The 19,964-nt window shown below is 36.8% G+C and overlaps 1 protein-coding gene across 1 annotated transcript; it reads right to left on the reverse strand.

Annotated features, from left to right (window-relative positions):
* Window positions 1–1,626: 1,626 nt before the first annotated feature.
* Window positions 1,627–12,088, reverse strand: LOC131940116 (uncharacterized). The gene is made up of 7 exons (XM_059298693.1): window positions 11,827–12,088; window positions 10,194–10,320; window positions 7,254–7,872; window positions 4,711–4,768; window positions 4,041–4,292; window positions 2,940–3,066; window positions 1,627–2,665 (listed from the first exon to the last, which is right to left on the reverse strand). The coding sequence occupies exons 1-7, from the start codon at window positions 12,080–12,082 to the stop codon at window positions 1,633–1,635; spliced, it is 2,472 nt and encodes an 823-aa protein (XP_059154676.1). The 5' UTR covers window positions 12,083–12,088; the 3' UTR covers window positions 1,627–1,632.
* Between the last annotated feature and the right edge of the window lie 7,876 nt (window positions 12,089–19,964).

The following is a 19,964-nucleotide window of genomic DNA, read 5'->3' on the forward strand; positions in this document are numbered from 1 at the left end:
AGTAAGTTGATGTTATTTTTTATGTTGCTTCCCTTTGCGATTCCTATTCTAAATTCAAAAGGACAATAAAAAAACTAAATTATTTACTCGTGTCGAAACAAACTTTACCAAACAAGTCATTAGCCAAAAAAATGGATCAACAACATAAACGTTTCTTTTTTATTTAGATGATGTTTTAACGAACTGCAATTGTCCAATGTAGGGTAATATTTCAGCTAAGTCATTCAAAGAAGTATTGGTGTGATGAGAACTATCAGGTGAGTGACGCCCCTCCCCTGCCCCAATCTGCACTTGACATGTGTTACCCCCACTCAGTTATATGTGTTATGAAGCTTGTTTGTCATGGAGATGGGAAAAGTTCTATTGGAATTCAAACATTGACAGAAAAACTAAAATCCAAATATATATTAGCGGGTTATTTAGTTTTAATTGTATACTTATTACAGATGGATAAAATAGATAGCGCGAGTGATACAGCGTAAATAAATCTGTTCAACATACAAAACCTTGTTGCAGCTTATATACAAAGACTACTAAGACTATAAAATTCTAGATTCTATAATACAAGTTACAGCTAAAATTCTATACGTGATCTAGTCCGCCGTTCAAATTAAATATTATGTAACCAATACACTGTGATAAACAGGAAGGATTTAGTTTTCTTAAGAAATAGACACATAGTTTTTTGAGAAATTTCAAGAGCAGCTACACCCACTTGAACAACAAAATTACACTTTATGAGGTTGGTTCTTCAAATTACCAGACAAAAATGTAACCTATTTAAATGTACATTGTGTAACAATAATATTGAATGAATAAAGTCATTGTATACAAGATTAAGAAAAGAAAAAACTGATTTTATACATTAAATTTTAAAATATATAAGCCCCTGCTAACCTAAGAAGGAAAATAAATGACATTGATTGACATCTGATTCGTGATTCACATAGAACCAGTCAGAAGAATGGAGATCAACTGTTTCCGTGTTCTCGGCTTGTGTAGATATTTTGCGGTCAGAGTTATGTCCAACCGCCATTACTTTCCCTAACGTGAGTCAGGTACCAATTAGAACTAGGTGGACTCGGGACATTCTGATGACACGAACCCGAGATCCAAACTCGTGACTTTCGGGATTTCCGTGTCCTCTTTTTTACAGTAAATACAATATCTATCTATATATAATTCTCTACGTGGAAACCACCACGACGCAAGCCGACTATCTAACCCTCCTCCCGTCCCCCTCCCTCGCTCTTCAGGCATTCGCAACAGACCATATCGCTATCACCCCCACCTACACCAGCCTGGTGAGCTGTGGCTCACGCCGAATGTTGACAATTGTAGAGCCGGTCGATCTAGTCACTCTAGTGAAGGCTATTAGGGGCAGATAATACTTTTTAAACGATTTTAAACTAAGTGGGGGTAATAAGATGTGCTTGATCTTTTCATTGTTATCTGTAAACTTTCGTCACGGACGGCTGCTTTCACGGGGTTGGGGTGGGGGAGAGGGAGGGTAGTGTCGAATGCACAAATTATGAATTAGTGAAAAGTAGAAAATAAAACAACTAAATTGCGGCGTATGCTACGCGGGTCAACTCGTACAATATAAAACAAATTACGTTGGTGCATTTTGTTTTATTTACGTGTACATCGACATTTGAGGACGGCTACACAATCTCTCCTGAAGACTTTGTTACATATGCTGTAGATAAACGGGTTGGCCGCGCTGTTGATGAGATACAGGACGATTAACATATTCATGACGGAGTAGCCGTACATGGGCATGTCATAAGTAACCCTCGACACGGAACGTATCAGTAGGATGGTGCAGGTGGTCATGTAACTCACGATGTAGATGACGCTGGTGGCTAGCAACATCCGGGTCGTCTTGCTCAGGGGCGGGGTCCTGTTGGCGCGGGACAAACGGCGCCAACTGGAGATGCCGGTAGGTGGGGTGTGTGTGGGTGGGGTTAGGGTGGGGATCACCGTCATGGTTGATGTGTTGCTGGTGACATTGTTCTTTAGGATACTCTGGGAGTTCGTTAGAACAACCTCGGAGTTGGCCAGACCAAATGTGGAGCCAGACTTATGAGTTGTTTTAGACCCGACATCTTTCTCAAATAAAATAGCTGGTTCAGTGTGGGTAATTGTGTGAGCATCTGTGTGGGCATTTGTGTCAGTATTAGTCTGGGCTGTGGTGTTTTTATTCATGAGGGCATCCGTGTGGTTTTTTGTGTGGTTGTTGCCACCAATATCAACGTGTGTGGCAACTGTGTCTCCGCTAGAATGTGACCCTACAGAACTCACACTTGCCATTTTACTCCTGCTTGAACTGGCCTTAAAAGACGCAACCCTCACTGGACCCCTTCTCTTCCTCGCCTCTAAACCAATCAAAATGTACAACGTGGCCAGGGTAGCACAGCACGTTAGAATGACCAGAATGTACAGCCCATGGGTCAGCTTTTGTCCGAAGTCATTTTTAAACTCATCCGCCACTCCACAATTGTAGCCGGTTATTTCTGGACGTTCCGTGGATTCGGTTATCTGACCGTAGAAAACCGCAAATGGGATGCTCAAAAGTAAAGAGAAGACTAGAATTAATACACAGGTAATTTTTGACTCTGTGACGGTCATCTGTCTTCCAAAAGGTCTGCAGATCTTTCTGTACCTGAGAGATTATAGAATAAAGGGTACATCAGTTCTCGATATTACATGTACTTCATCGCTGTTTGTTTTTTATTTTTTGGTTAGTGATTTGTTCTGGAGATTTGTTCTTGTGATTTGTTCTTGTGATTTGTTCTTTGGATTTGTTCTTGAGGTTTTATAAACAGTAAACGCTAATATTGCTATGGTTTCCTGCATGGTAATTTATGACAAAACAATGCCAAATATTTCTACTAATCTATGGAACTCAGACACCTGGAACTAAATGTAGCACCAACCTGATGATAGCCACGACCACCAACAACATGGCCGACATCCATGTTGTAAAGCTGTTGATTAAGTAATACGCTTTACACAAGCTCACGTTGGTGTATGTTCGGCTGTGTAACATGGCGTAAATTACGGCTGTGGACAAAAAATAATGGTGACAGGACAAATTATCTCAGGACAAATGATCTCAGACAAAACATCTCAGACAAAATATCTCACGGACAAATGATCTCAGGACTAATGATCTCAAGGACAAATGATCTCACGAACAAAAGATACCAGGACAAAACATCTCCGGACAAATGATACCATGGACAACTGATCTCAGACAAAATATCTCAGACAAAATATCTCACAGCAAAATTTTAATATTATGTACATGGTAACGACGAGTAGTGTGGGGTAGAGATATCAATTTTGTAGATCAGTATCAACTTTTCAGCGATTTCCGATAAATGGAAGTGGAACTTATTCTACTTTCAATTTTTCAAAAGCCTAGCACTATTTCAGATAGATAAATGAATTTTCACATATAAGAAAAATATCTAATTCTCTGCCTTCCATCAAATTTTGAGTATTTTCCGTTGACCGGAAGTAGTATTTTACGCTATTTCCGATTTCTCAAAAAGACGCATATGAATTTATAAAGTACTAATAATATTCCGCACTATTATACACATTTTGTTTGGCGTTCACTTGGTGTTCAATTCTTTTTTCTACGACAATTTATTCTATTTTTAAAAATTTAAGTAATTAAAAATTGATTAAAAATCATGTCTATATCGTGATGTGTCATCTCCCGAAGTGTTATATAAGAGTATTCGAGAAAGTTTAGGGGAGATCACTCAGGGTTTATTTATTTAATTCGTCTCTTCTGAATCAACATATTTACCCCAGCCTAGTTGCTTATAACAAAAAGAACGGGGCGCTAGATGTTTGTTTAGTATTACTTTTTCCACCCACGGTAATTAAATTTAAAAAAAAGATTAAATTTTAAAAAAATACTAAAACACACTGGAAAATGTGAAGATAATATAACTCACCTGGTGAGCAGAGGACACTTTAACACCTGGCTTATTAAAAATACTACTGAAGAGACTACAGCTCACCTGGATCGATGATGACGTTGTTGATGAGATCGATGACAGCGATAAACAGAATGAGAACCACTGTGGGCGTTTTGTTTCTCTTACGTGAGTACACCACCAGGATAAGGGAATTCCCCAACAGCCCGGCCACGGAGCAGAAGACGAGCAGGGTGAGGGCAGGTATGTTGTACACGTGAAACCTGGACTGCAGGTCTGTCAGGTACCGCCATTTTTCTTCCTCTGACACGGTAGAACTTTGATTGGCGTAGTAAGCTGAATTTTGTGACAATATCGATGTCGTCTCATCCATGTTGTGACTTGCGGGAAAACACGATAACTCGATACAAACTTTCTTTAGTGTTGGTTAATAATGCTCTACATTAAGCTGTACATGACGACAATAAATAATTAAAGCTAAATTACTTTACCAAAGCAAATCGCAATAATGATTCATCATCAGATAGATTTTTTTCTTAAAAAGCTTATATAGGAAGTCTATACGGGTGTCAGTAAGGAAAACCAGCCTTACTTCTTCCTGTGTGTTGAATGTTAACCAACCATGAGAAGTCTGTTATTATATCATGCTGTACCCGGGACATACACTACAACACTTGGGTTCTCCTATCAGGTTTGCACATCTACAGGGAAGGCAAATCGTCGTGTTGTTTGCTTGAATTGTGTACCTTTTTACCTACATCCCATGCTTTAGGTTTCAGCCTTGTGGTGCGCCAGGTATTAACATCATTGTACTATAAGATGTCAAGCTGATTTTGTCTTTAAAATTGAATGTCATTTGCTTTATACTAAACCGATTTGTGTTTGGCTTAGCAGCTGTTAGTCTTGTTAACCCTAACACACACACACACACACACACGCATACACACACACATTCCCCAACCCCTCCTTAAATTTTTGAAATATCAACAATGACATAGATCCGTGAAAATAATCTCCTAGTTTTTTATCTGACAGACAATCTGCATGTTCAGTTACTGCGGTAGTAACGGGGTACACGGCAAGACTGCAGTGCAATGACGGGCAGGTTTCGTTAAAGCTACGCACAATTAATCAATGCAGTGAAAGTTGGGTACAATTAATCTCAGCCTTCAAAAACTGGGTACAATCAATAACAGCCGTTAATAATGGGTACAATCAATCACAGCTATTAAAGGGGGGTACAATCAATCATAGCTATTAAAGGTGGGGTACAATCAATCACAGCTATTAAAGGTAGGGTACAATCAATCACAACAGTTAAAAACTGGGTACCATCAATGTTATTGAAACATTAGTTACATTCAATCAATTTATGAACCGTAGATGAAAATGAATTATGACAAAAATGTTCCTTGTAGGAATTTGTCACTTCCCAGTTTTCAAACAATAAATGTAATCATTGTGATGATTCATGTGTAATCGACACAATGCCCGCTATTGTTTATTATAATGTTTTATTGACAAAAGAGCTTTAGCTGTCAAGTGAGGAGGGGTGAGTGGGGATAAGAGTTGACGTAATAAGAAGCTTCTACTTCTGCTTGCGTGATAAAAATGTCTGGAATGTTCAGTTTGTTGTTGCATCTACGTGTACCTGTAAATAATATGCCAAATACATTTTTGTGCTTAGTGTTGGTACATAGGCCTAGTAGATTCGTGTTCTCACATTGGTGTGTCTTCCAGTTCTATGGTGCTATTGCGATGTCCGGGTTTTATTGTTTAGTAATTTATGAACTTTATTATAACATGAGCGCATTGTTTTTTTAAACGTCATAAAGGGGGTCATCCATTTATTACATGCACAAAAAAATTTACTTTTTAAACCCCCCCCCCCCCTCCTCGACACACACACACACACGAGTCATATTTGAATCGGATCAACTGCTAAACCTCTTTCCTCAACCCCCCCTCCCCCCTCCCCAAAAAAAAACCACACACCCTGACAAAAACAAATGACAACGCTAAATTTGCAGTTAATATATTTTTTTAGTTTACACTTTTGAAAGAGAAGATATTTTTTTGTTCACAGGTTGGGGTTTTTTTTATCTTAGCTTAAAGACGCTGCCGTCGTCTAATTAAACTCTTGACAACGGCTACACAATCGTGCCTAAAGTTCTGATTACAGATGCTGTATATAAAAGGATTAGCAGCGCTGTTGATTAAATACATAGCGAGGAAAAAGTTAAATACGGAGTAATCCACGTTGAATAACTCTCCTGATAATTTGTAGAAAACTTGTGTAAAAATTAAAATAATTGTTGTGAGGTAGCTGGTGATGTAGATGATGCTGGTTGCTAGTAGCATGCGGGTGGTTTTTCCAGAATTTCTTGAAGTTCTCGATCTCTTTACGTGAAAATTGTTGTCACATCTTAAGGCTTGTTTAGATGTAGTAACAGTGGTCATTGTAGGAATAGCTGTAGTGGTCAGTGTAGGAACAGCTGTAGTGGTCAGTGTAGTAACAGTGGTCATTGTAGGAATAGCTGTAGTGGTCAGTGTAGGAATAGCTGTAGTGGTCAGTGTAGGAACAGCTGTAGTGGTCAGTGTAGGAACAGCTGTAGTGGTCAGTGTAGGAACAGCTGTAGTGGTCATTGTAGGAACAGCTGTAGTGGTCAGTGTAGGAACAGCTGTAGTGGTCAGTGTAGGAACAGTGGTCATTGTAGGAATAGCTGAAGTGGTCAGTGTAGGAATAGCTGTAGTGGTCAGTGTAGGAACAGCTGTAGTGGTCAGTGTAGGAATAGCTGTAGTGGTCAGTGTAGGAACAGCTGTAGTGATCAGTGTAGGAACAGCTGTAGTGGTAGGTGTAGGAACAGCTGTAGTGGTAGGTGTAGGAACAGCTGTAGTGGTCAGTGTAGGAACAGCTGTAGTGGTCATTGTAGGAATAGCTGTAGTGGTCAGTGTAGGAACAGCTGTAGTGGTCAGTGTAGGAACTTCTGTAGTGGTCAGTGTAGGAACTTCTGTAGTGGTCAGTGTAGGAACAGCTGTAGTGGTCAGTGTAGGAACAGCTGTAGTGGTCAGTGTAGGAACAGCTGTAGTGATCAGTGTAGGAACAGTGGTCAGTGTAGGAACAGTGGTCAGTGTAGGAACAGTGGTCAGTGTAGGAACTGCTGTAGTGGTCACTGTAGTGGTCAGTGTAGGAACAGCTGTAGTGGTCAGTGTAGGAACAGTGGTCAGTGTATGAACAGCTGTAGTGGTCAGTGTAGGAACAGCTGTAGTGGTCAGTGTAGGAACAGCTGTAGTGGTCAGTGTAGGAACAGCTGTAGTGGTCAGTGTAGGAACAGCTGTAGTGGTCAGTGTAGGAACAGCTGTAGCGGTCACCGCAGGCACGGCAATATTAGTCGGTGATAGCTCTAGGCCACTGGATTCAGTGTCCGCCCCATAGCTGTTGTTTGTACTCAACTCAGTTTGGTCATGACTAGCTTCACTACTATCCGACATATTTGTACACGTATCATCTGTAATCCTGTCAGGCCCAATCATACCTGAAGGCTCAACTACAGCTTTTCTTAAATCTGGAAACATGTGCGGCCGTTTCGGTAATACCACAATGTGTGAAACTTTTCGCCGCTTTGCTTTCACCCCGATTAAAACATACAACGTCGACAGCGTGATGCAGCAAGACAGAAAAATCACGATGTACAAGCCATGAAACACCATCGGCCAGACGGTGTTGGCGTGTTGGTCAGCCACGCCACAGTTGTATCCAACGATTGCCTCAAGCTCCGTGTCCTCTCGCACCTGTCCGTAGATAATTCCCACCGGTATGCACAAGATGGCCGACAAGCAAACCACCAGGACGCATATTATTTTCGCCTTTTTGTTGTTGATCTGTCTTCCAAAAGGTTTGCAGATCTGTCGGTATCTGAGGAAAAAAAGTTAAAATGTTTCTTAACCAATATAGTTCACGTTAAGTAAAGCGAAGTAGCTAGGTGGTTTAGTATAAACAGTGTTATAGCTTGCTTTTATGGATTTTGTATTGTTATATTAATTAGTAGATCTTTCTGTATCTAAAGAGAAGTACTCAATTAAATGTATTGTAGTGGGTATACGGTAAGATAAGCTTGTTTTACTTTCTCGTATACAGAGCATAGTAATCGTGCACAAAAAAATCACATAAAATGTTGACAGTGTTCATTATGTTATACCTCAATACTTCATCATATTTATATGGAGTATAGTGGACTTATTTTAATCGGACAAAAACAATAAATGCTGCTTCGTCAAAATTTCAGCGTTTTATGCGTAATCGAGTCGGAAAAACTGGACTCTGCAATTCTGTCCGTGTCTGTGTGTGTATGTATGTGTGTATGTATGTGTGTGTGTATCTATCAACCCCATAACCTGAGTACCGTTACAGCTAGGTTGATGAAATTGTATATATAAGTATTTTATCAAATTTGTACTTCTGTATCAACTTTTCAGCTATTTCCGGTAACCGGAAGTGGAACTCATTCTACTTTTGTTTTTATTTCAAAAGCCTATAACTTGATTATTGTTTCAGATAAGTAGACGAAATTTCCATATAAGTAAAAGATCTAATTATCTGCCTATTGTTAAATTTTGAGAAATTTCTGTTGGCAGGAAGTAGTAATTTACGCTATTTTCGAATTCTCAAAAAATGTATATGAATTTACATAGTACTAATAATACTCCGCACTAGTATACATATTTTGTTTGCCGTTCTCTTGGTGCGCAATTCTTTATCTACGAGATTCTATTCTATTTTTTTAAATTTTAAATAATTAAAAATGGATTAAAAATTATGTCTATATCCTGAGTTGCCATCCCCTCTAGTGTTATATGAGAAGATTCGAGAAAGTCTTGGGGAGATCATTCCCGCTTTATTTAACTATCATAATCAATCTTAACTTGTTCCAGTGCATAGGGGCTAGGACATGTTTTAACAAAGGTTATATGTTTTGTTTGTAATTGGTGGTATTGATAAAGAATTGTTATTTTATTTTGGCAGTTTTAATTTATTTGAAAACTTGAGTGTTTAGGTGAACTAATTAACAGATTGATACAATCTTACCTTTAACATTACCATTCTTTATGACTATATAGTATATGCAACAAGTAAAAAAAAACAGTGATAATTCTTTGAATTGTGAAGAGTATGATTGGATCAAGTTCTAGAATTTAGATGACAGGCTTATACATAGGGGTTAGGAGACGCCCCCGCAGATCGTCCAGCTGATTATATTTTCACCGACCGTCCAACTGACCAACTCTCTATTCTCTGACCGTCCAACTGACCGACTCTCTACTCTCTAACCGTCCAACTGACCAACTCTCTACTCTCTGACCGTCCAACTGACCGACTCTCTACTCTCTGACCGTCCAACAGACCAACTCTCTACTCTCTGACCGTCCAACTGACCAACTCTCTACTCTCTGACCGTCCAACTGACCGACTCTCTACTCTCTGACCGTCCAACTGACCAACTCTCTACTCTCTGACCGTCCAACTGACCAACTCTCTACTCTCTGACCGTCCAACTGACCGACTCTCTACTCTCTGACCGTCCAACTGACCAACTCTCTACACTCTGACCGTCCAGCTGACCAACTCTCTACTCTCTGACCGTCCAACTGACCAACTCTCTACTCTCTGACCGTCCAACTGACCAACTCTCTACTCTCTGACCGTCCAACTGACCAACTCTCTACTCTCTGACCGTCCAACTGACCAACTCTCTACTCTCTGACCGTCCAACTGACCAACTCTCTACTCTCTGACCGTCCAACTGACCAACTCTCTACTCTCAGACCGTCCAACTGACCAACTCTCTACTCTCTGACCGTCCAACTGACCGACTCTCTACTCTCTGACCGTCCAACTGACCAACTCTCTACACTCTGACCGTCCAGCTGACCAACTCTCTACTCTCTGACCGTCCAACTGACCAACTCTCTACTCTCTGACCGTCCAACTGACCAACTCTCTATTCTCTGACCGTCCAACTGACCAACTCTCTACTCTCTGACCGTCCAACTGACCAACTCGCTACTCTCAGACCGTCCAACTGACCAACTCTCTACTCTCTGACCGTCCAGCTGACCAACTCTCTACTCTCTGACCGTCCAACTGACCAACTCTTCATTTCTGCAGCTGATTTATATTTTTGTCAGATCATGTGCGTGTAAAAAGTTGCTAAACAAAAATCGTCATGCTCCACTAACCTAATAATAGCCACCACCACCAACAGTAACGCGGAGGTCCAAGAGACAGCTGTGTTGACAAAATAATACAGCTTGCAGATCGTGACGTTTCTGTACGTCCAGGTGTGTGCGAGTGTGTACATCGTACCTGTTGATGACGTAAGTGCAGGTGTCTAATGTAAGGCGCATCAATCTTTGGGTCGCAGCAATCCTAACAGACAATGCCTTTTGTTACCTTATTTTCTTCTTCTTTCTTAATTGCAACATTGGAGAAGTTCCCCCAAACATAATAATGTAATGTATGTTAACATTGTTTGCACCATAGATTCTGTCGACTCCGACGTCAGTCAGGTTTTCTGTTTTGCTTTGCTTCCACAGCCTTTGTCCACCCAAGAACTAACCACAAGGCAGCAGTTGTTTGATTTCGAAGTTTACTCTCCTAGATGGTCTGCTGTCCCCAGCTAATGTTCCTCGTCTGCTCAGGCGGTAACTTATAATTACACCAGCACTGATCAACAGAGGAACCAAGACTAAACTACATGTACAAGACTACCATTATGACGACAATTGTTTTATCAATAAATAAAACTCACAAATTTTAAGTGCACAATCACAATCTATGTATATAATTCTCTTCTGGTCTGGTGAGCTGTGTTTCACTCTAAACGTTTACAAGCAGAGCCGGGTTTAGTGACGACTATTAGGGGCAGATAATTTAGTTTGAAACGATTTTAAACGTAAGGGGGGGGGGGGTGTGGGGGGGGGTAACTAAGTGGAGTTTACTGTAACGGAGAGGGGGGAGGAGGGGGGGGGGGGGGGGGTTATCGTCCTTAACAAGCTACTTATAGTGTTTTAAAGAAATATTTTCAGTGGCAGCGTTGGTACTGTCAAATTCACAAATTTTGAATTACTGAAAAGTAGAAAAACAACAACTAAATAGCGGCGTATGATATGCCGCGGGTCGGCTCGTTTAATTTAATAGCTAACATATGGAGACGGCGTGGCCTAGCGGTAGAGAGCTAGACTGCTAACATCCCTGAGTCCGCTCAACTCTGGGTACCTAACTTACATTAGGGAAAAAAAGGAGGCTGGGCATAGTGTTGACCATAGTATCCCTTTACATGCCGAGGTCAATGAATCAGATGAACTCTACCTCATCTGCCCCATGTGTCTTGGGCACGAACCGGATTGAGAAGAAGAAACCAACGTATAATGTTGGAAACGTTTTTCCAATATTTTTAAAAAGGTTTAGAAAAAAAAAGGTTGGTAGAAAAACCCATTAAACTTGTAAATGAAAACACACTTTCATTGAGTAAAAAAATCGCAATAAGTTTGGTAAGAACTTGACATGTAGGAGAGAAAATTTTCATTCCTTTTAAAATAGTCATTCATCTTTAGCAAATGTCTTTACACTTGCTAAAGATAATAGAATTTGGGATTAATTTTAAACCAACGATTACACGTCTCCTGAGATCCAGTCTGTAAAAGGTATCAACTACTGGTAACCATGGAAACATACGCCGTGTACAACACAGGGTAAGACCACTCTAGATACCCCTGACACAGAACTAACTATGTTGATGTCAGTTTATCATAACAATTCTAATGAAATCGATACTTACAGTCATAAACTAATTTTTAAAATTAATCTTACCTGGAATTATAACCAGATTTGTAAATGAGTCCAAGGCTGCAATGCACTGTATCAGAATGACGGTTGGGTTCTTGTTCCTTTTGCGAGAGTAGACGATGAGAATTAAGGAATTCCCGAAGATTCCAGAGACGCCGATCAGTGCCAGAAATAAAAATGTCGGTGTGTTTTCAACATTGTACTCAGCCTGGATCCGGTAGAGATACGCCCATTTGTCTTCGTCAGACACGGATATGTTAACTTCTGTAACATTTGCCATGTCAACGAAAAGTTTGAAATGTTATTTATGAAACCTTTTCAAATAATGGCAATATGGCCTGCAAAAAACTATGTTTAGATAATGTTTTTGATAGATCAGAGCTGTAAGCGGATGGAGTAGGATTGCGTGAAGCCAACAACATAAAGTGAAATAGAAACAAACAAGTCGTTGGCTTTGGTTGGATTCCTGTAATGCAGGATGTCATTGCTTTCTATTTTAACGCAGAATTTTTCTCCTATTACAAATCCGGTTGTATTTTTTTATAAAATTTTATTAGGTCACAACATCCGGATGTCTGTGTGGGTTGGTGGGTAAGTTGTGGTGAATCTTTTTATTCAATTTCAGCCCATTTCTACTGCAATAATTTCTTTCAAACTTTTCATATAATTTCATATCCGATGACAACGCTAGAGTGACAAATATGCATACTAATCTTTAAAAATATATTTAAATATTACATACTTAATATTTAACAATATTTTGCTTTTGCAAATCCGTCGCTTATAATATCTAAATTCTAAAAATTCTAAAATAAAACAAGTATAAAAACTTTCTGTAACTTTTTTAAAAGCATTAAAATAAGAAAATAAAAATATATCTTTTACAGCTATAAGGGTAAAAATAAAATTCTTGGTTGTAAAATGTGTAGAAAATATTGCTGGTACAACCAAATAATTTTTTTTTTACCAATCCAGAAAACAAAAATATAATATGGTTTCTATTTTTACTGACTTTTAAAGAGTATCTGTCTATTTGTTATATAAAACATTCAATTACCACTAGTCGTCACTTGTCCATCGGTTGTTTATATATATATATATATATATATATATATATATATATATATATATATATATATATATATATATGTATATATATATATATATATATATATATATATATATATATACTAGCTGCATCCCGTGCTCCGCCACGGTAAATCTTTTTTAAATGTACCAACTTGGGAACAGAACAAAACTAAACAAAACACAAACGAACGCAAAAAAAACAAACGAAAAAACAAACATAACACTCATAACATAAACACAATTTAAATGCAATCATAAAGGCATAGCCCAGAGCGCCAAATCGCGCCCTTTCCGAGCGCCGCCGAAGGCGTCTGACACAGTGAATGACTATAAAACTTTCGATTAGACTCCCCCCCCCCTCAAACTTACGATTTGCACCCCCTCTCCTTAAAATTTCAATTTCCACCCCACCCCCTTAAACTTTCGATTTTCACCCCCCCCCCCCTCGTTCAGACTTTCGATTTGCACAACTTTTGATTTGAAATTCCCCCCCGCTCAAACTGTTGATTTGCACCCCCCTCAAACTTTCGATTTGCACCCTCTCACCGCCCTCAAACTTTCGATTTCCACCCCCCCACGCAATTTATTTCCAACCCACTTTGGCGCCCCCTTAGGTCGGCAACCGTGGACATATCCCCCCCCCCCTCTACGCCTCTCCTATAAAACCCCCAGCAGTATTTAAAATATCCGTGTTTTACCTATCATATCACTTTATCAATTCACGCATTTTTTTCCCCAGTACATTAAATTTTAAAAATTTACAATAGAGTTTCATAACTAAAACCATTGCGCACCCAATGAACGTGATGACGCGTCTATAATAGTGCTTTATAGTTGATTAAAAATTATAAGTAGTAAACATTACATTCAGTGAATAAAATAAATAAAAGATAGCCTTTTATCAATCAATGCTAATTATAATATTCCAACAATAATGTACTCTTACACGTCTGCATAATTTGCATTCACATTTTGCTAATTATATTATTCCAGCAATTATTCCATCTTGCAGATTCTGCATTCACATTTTTAGCGTGAGTTCAGTTTATTTTTAAAATACCTCCCTTGGCAAAATTACTAAACAGTTTAATTAGATTTTTCTAACCTACAGTTATTATGTTATTAAAATGTATCCACTTTTTCTAGGAATATTAACGAAAACAATATTTGACATTGATTTTTTTAATATGTTTTAGCAATGTGCGTGTATTTAATATTCTCTTTACGTTATGCAAAATTGTACAAACAGTGGAAATTATAAAATAGCTCTATGTCGTTATATAAACAAACCCAACTCTTTAACTTATAATAAGACACTGCGGTGCACTGAAAAGCACAGCATGGTGCGTAGTTTACTTTTATAATCCCAAAATATATAGGACAGACACAGCCCGCTTATATTACAGATATATATATAAAGTTAATCCTGAAGTTCTATATCACAATATTCCTAGCACTGCTACTTTTTCACACATATACTATGTTAAACAAGAGAGGCAGATCCCGTTATACAGATCTCGTTGCTTAAAGCCTGGCTTGTGTATACGTGTGCTGGATAAAAATAACTTTTTTTTACCAATGTTAGAGATTTAAGATTTGTTAAATGACTTGCCTCATATAACCTAGGCTGGCAAAAAAATAACTGTTTTTAGCAATGTTAGAGATTTAATATTTTTTAATGACTTAAATTATCAAAAAAGAAGAGCACAGTAATTAAGACAAAATAATTAGAAAACGATTCTAATAGTAGATCCAAATAGTACCAGTTTGGTTCTACGGACACATTGTCGAGTTTAACCTGCTCTCTGCTCGTTTTATGTTGTTGAATTACATATCTATGACTTTTTTCCAGTATACAGAAAAGCCAGGATAGAGAAAACCACAAAGAGCCTCTGACTTGCAGTGTAAGACCTTACCAGTGGATATTTGTTCATCCTAACGCTAATATGATGCTGTGAGACTGTATTTTATAAAACGGATAGAGCTGGCCAGCTTATGCCAACAATTATTTAAGTTTTGCGATACTTAAGTAGCAAGTCGTTTTTAAGAAAAGTTAACTCTTAACTATTTCAAATCCTATCACCATTATGACCACAAACTCAGTCACTCTATGACTTAAGTGCTTTTTGAGATCTTCTATCCGTGTAGTTATCCATTTTCTGAAAAAAGGTTTCTTTCAGGCATCTTTTCTCGGGAGTATGTGGACACTGTTTACATGTTTATAAACTGAAAGATCAGCTTTTTTCTAATACAGTGTCTAATTAGATTTACAGTTTGTTTTTGTTGTTGGACTTGTTTGTTTTTGTTACTTCGGTGTTTGGAAAACTTGAGAGTTTTCAATAAATCAATTCAATGACCACAAAATAATTGATTTTTTTTTTTTAAAAGCTGATGGAATTGAATCGAACTATGAACTAGATGTTTATACTTTCAACCAATCTTACAGATTATATTAAGTTTGTCGATAACAAAATCCATTTGGTATATTAGGAATATGATGGGGTTTTTTATTAGTTAAGGGAAACAACCAATTACAAAGTTCACTAACGTCGTTATAATTACAGAGAAACTGCATAATAATAAAATAAAGACTGAAATCATTGCTTATTATTCCATTAAATATATAATTTTAAATTTGAGTATGATATATATTTTTACCTATATTTTATTCAAGAAATAATAATTATATTAAATCAATTTTGAATTGAAAACTGTTAACTATATTATATCTATAAATTGTAGACTTCATAATAGATATTTTATTATTATAATTATCTGTTATTTCGCAAAATACATTATTTTCAGCTACCAAAACAAAACAAAAAAAAAAAAAAAAATTTTATATGTATTTACTTGAAACCTTCAACACTGTTAGTTAAATAATTGACACCCCTGCCGCAGATGAAAACCATACATTTATATTATTTCATATCACTGAATCAGTTGTTGGGCAAACAGTGCAGCAGTTTAAAACCTCAGGCTGCTATAAAAACCAGTGATAAAGAATTTACAAATCAACGCCTCTTTTTCTCTTAGTGTTAGTTATATTTATGTTATAATTTATATGTATATTATAAACTGTTTTTATTGAGGCATATATATGTATATTGCTGTTCTTAAGATACTTAATGGACACCCGCGAGTTGACGAGATTCCTTCCGTAATGTTGTTGACATGGAATAAAAATGTGCTTTTTTAGATTTAGGACCTTAAAAATAATAAATGATAAAATTTTATTAAAAACTTAAGCCTAAAATTAATTCAGAAATTTAATATTTTTAGAATCAATGCTATACAAGTTGCAGATCCAGAGAACTTGAAAATAATTTGTTGAGTTTAAGGCTACATTTCTATTTATTTTCATCAAGCCTAAGTTATAACCCGATGTTTCACTTTCGTAAGACAAACATTGATTGGCTGTAAAGGAACTCCGTGATCGATTTCTGACAGCCCCACTTCATAGTTATTTTGTTTACAAAACTTTGCAGATCAAGTTTTTAAATAACTATGCAAAATTAAACACCATGACCTATTTTTTCTATTTTTAGCTTACAATGTGTACAATAAAATTTATGGCGGCCATTGTTTATGTCGCCATTACACGTGAAAATCAAATTGTTTTTGCTTTTTTTTTTTTAATTTTTTTTTTAAGTTACCGAAAATATTAAAAACATCAAATACATCCAATCTTTAGTAAAGTCCGAAAAAAACCAGACAGACAGGATTTTATAACCATTTTAATTGTAACTACGCCGTGCAAGATTTTTAAATTAATTTATGCACCTCTCAATTACCTTTGAGACTTTTTTCGCTGGTGTCTATTGGCTTTTTATCGTTTTAGTAACTTTTTAAAAAAATGTATGTATTTTCATTTATTTTGTATTTTATCAAAATGTTACCAAACTGTATTTAAATAATTTAAATAAATTTACCTGTAGAAATGAGATATTTTACTTACAAAAAAAAAATAAAAAAGTATGTTCACATCATAAACAACTACATATTTTTAGCTAGCTTCAGAACCCTTGTAATTTTTACTTTCTTATACTTAACCCCATAATTATTCGCCCTTTGGTTCCTCTTTTGTTAATTTTGTTTTTTTTTTGTATATATCAACCATCACATATTTACTATGATGTAAATTATTATTTACCTACCTCTTGTTACTGTTAAATATGTTGTACATTGTTTTAATGCAAATAAAAGTATTCAAAAATAAATAAAAATAAAAATAAAAACATTCTACTCAAAATCTATTTCAGCTTTACTTAAAAACCAAAATCCCCTCAGACCACCACGCCGATGGAATAAAAAACCACTGAATTATCATTTAATTACTCATTTGCAATTTCGGGTGTTTTTTCTTTTAAAATAAAATTGTAATTAGACGTTTTGTATTAGATCTATGTATAAGTAAACCATCTTAAATTAATGAAAGAAGGCTACACGTAAGAAAGAAGTATTACTATTGTAAAAATGTATCAGTCCTCACAAGCCGATGATGAAAACTGTAAAACTAAAAAGAATATGCAAGGCAAACTGACGCTATAAATTACATGTCTGAGACAATAAAAAAGAAGAAAGAATAAACACATGCTTCTACTCAACTACTCATGGACGTTCCACTCAAGGGTCTGCCATACTGTTAGCAGTAACCAGACGAGTCAAGGTATCAAACGAATAGCTAATCGTAATAATAACCCTCTCGTGTTTTATTGTAAATGATTTACATAGTTTAATTCCAAAGAAATACTAAATTATGGTTTATAACTTGTTATTTTAAAAATCATTTCAAAACCTATTTCTGCAGAATTATAACAATTATAAGGAGCACATCGAGTTCATGACCTCTCTATCAGATTCCTTCATCACTCGCTGACCACAGAGGTAAGATGGAGCACTGCTGGACACTATCATTAAAATGTTTTTTGGGAGGTGGGGGTAAATCTCTTACGTGTGTTACAACATTAGCGAATAGATGTTTAATGATGTGGACCTCCACACTGACCTAAACATCCCCTCTCTCAAGGCCACTCTATCATCACAATTTCTTCAGACAACCTTCCCCCCCCCCCCACTGGACGTTATAGGCAGTGGCAAAGGGGGGTTATAACACCTCCCATGGACCCTCCCATAAATATATATATATATATATATATATATATATATATATATATATATATATATATATGATTATATACGTATTTAAACATTTTTGAACCCCTACCCTGACCAATTCCTGGCTCCGCCACTGGTTATAGATGACCCTTCTTAAACATAGGACTGCGGCCTGGTATACGCAAGTAGGTCAGCATCCGTTGCTTACGTTGATCTAGTACATTCAAGTACTTCAGGATCCCTTATGAGTATGTCTGGTATTTTTGACGCTGTGTATTTCTGTGGGTTTTGTCTCGCGTCTCGCTATTTCTCTCTTAATCCCGTCCCATCTCTGCATCTCTTTCCCTTCACTGTATACACCACACTATATTTGTAAATCAACGAATATTTTGACAGAATGTTGATGCTACAGACGATTGTAAACTACCGATTCTTGTGGTTTGTGTTGCCCTGTTAACCTACTGTATTCGCCTTCACTAGGACATAGGTGCTAGCATTAAATGTGTTCTCACCAAGTATAACTAAATAATATGTAGTTTAAAGGACGTGGCTTGGCCAAATAAATCATCAATAAATCACCAGGCAATTAGCCATGAATTTCTTATTAGCTGAATGAAACTCATTAAGTCCATTAGAGTAAAACAACTAATTAATACACACAATTAAATCACCTTGTCCTTGAAAATTACGTCACGACGTCAGCTTATCTTGTTTAAAAAACATCCGTCCATGGCGAATTGACGTCATAGTTTCCGCATTCAACATGCAGCTGACAAGATGTGTTTGTTCATCTCAAATTAGTATTGTTGCCATTAAAAGCGTCTACATTGAATTGAGGATGGTTCATTTAATATTTGGCTCAGATCAAAATAATATAGTATTTGTTTATTTGTATTATTAAATTACCTAATGCTCTGTTTAGATCTTTTAATACCACTACGATGTTCCAATCTATCACCAAAAAAATAGAAGATTTATACAACACCAAACGTCTTATCAATATTATCTAAATTTTAATATATACAATAAAGTCCCGACTGTTTTTAATAGTAGAGCGGACATTACCGAATATATTTATCTATTAATGTATTTATATATATATCTCTATCTCTCTCACTCTCTCTCTCTCTAATATATGTATATATATATATATATATATATATATATATATATATATATATATATATATATATATATATATATATATATATATATATATATATATATATATATATATATATATATATTAGTGTGACAGTCCCGCGCGTTGCCGCGGGGATAGAAGAAAGTCTGACGAAATAAATAAGAAGAGAAGCGTTTCATCAATGCGTTACCAATCCTGTATATTTAGACGTGTGGCCTTCTTTTCTAAAACTGAGTTTAAATTTAAATGTAAACAATATCTGTAAAAAAAAAAATCCTGGCATGGGTTTACAGCATAAAATCCTTGAGTTTAAGTTAATCACTCACGGCAATAGTGAGGTAGAACAAAATTCAGTGACCGTCCAGGTTTCAGGGACGTAGAGGGGCGCTCTCGAGAGACCCCGGTTACACTACCGCAGGGGCGCCGCTGTTTAAAACTGACGTAAACGCCCATGATAATCCAGAGCGACACATAGCATCCTGAAACAATGATGCAGAGTGCGTCATTCGCTAAAGTGAAAAGAATCAACAGGATTTTTCTCTGACACTTAGAAAGAAAAATATTTGATTTGTTTTGAACATCAGTGTGACTGATGCCAATGGTTAGCGTTTCTGATGGTGTATTATTAGATGTTCGATCTCAATTTCTAATTGGATGGTCTACAAATAGATGCTAGTTGCATCATTTTTGTTCGCAGCCGAATTGCAACCTACCAGGGCGCCGGCGAACACGCCTTATTCAATTTTTTGAGCGCCTGTAACACCCCATCTTATCCAGTGTCTACTGCACTGTTTAGAACGAACGTAGGAGC

Source organism: Physella acuta, unplaced genomic scaffold (assembly GCF_028476545.2).
Source record: "Physella acuta isolate Inbredline_101_S28 unplaced genomic scaffold, ASM2847654v3 ptg000308l, whole genome shotgun sequence".
Classification (NCBI taxonomy): Eukaryota; Metazoa; Mollusca; class Gastropoda; family Physidae; genus Physella; species Physella acuta.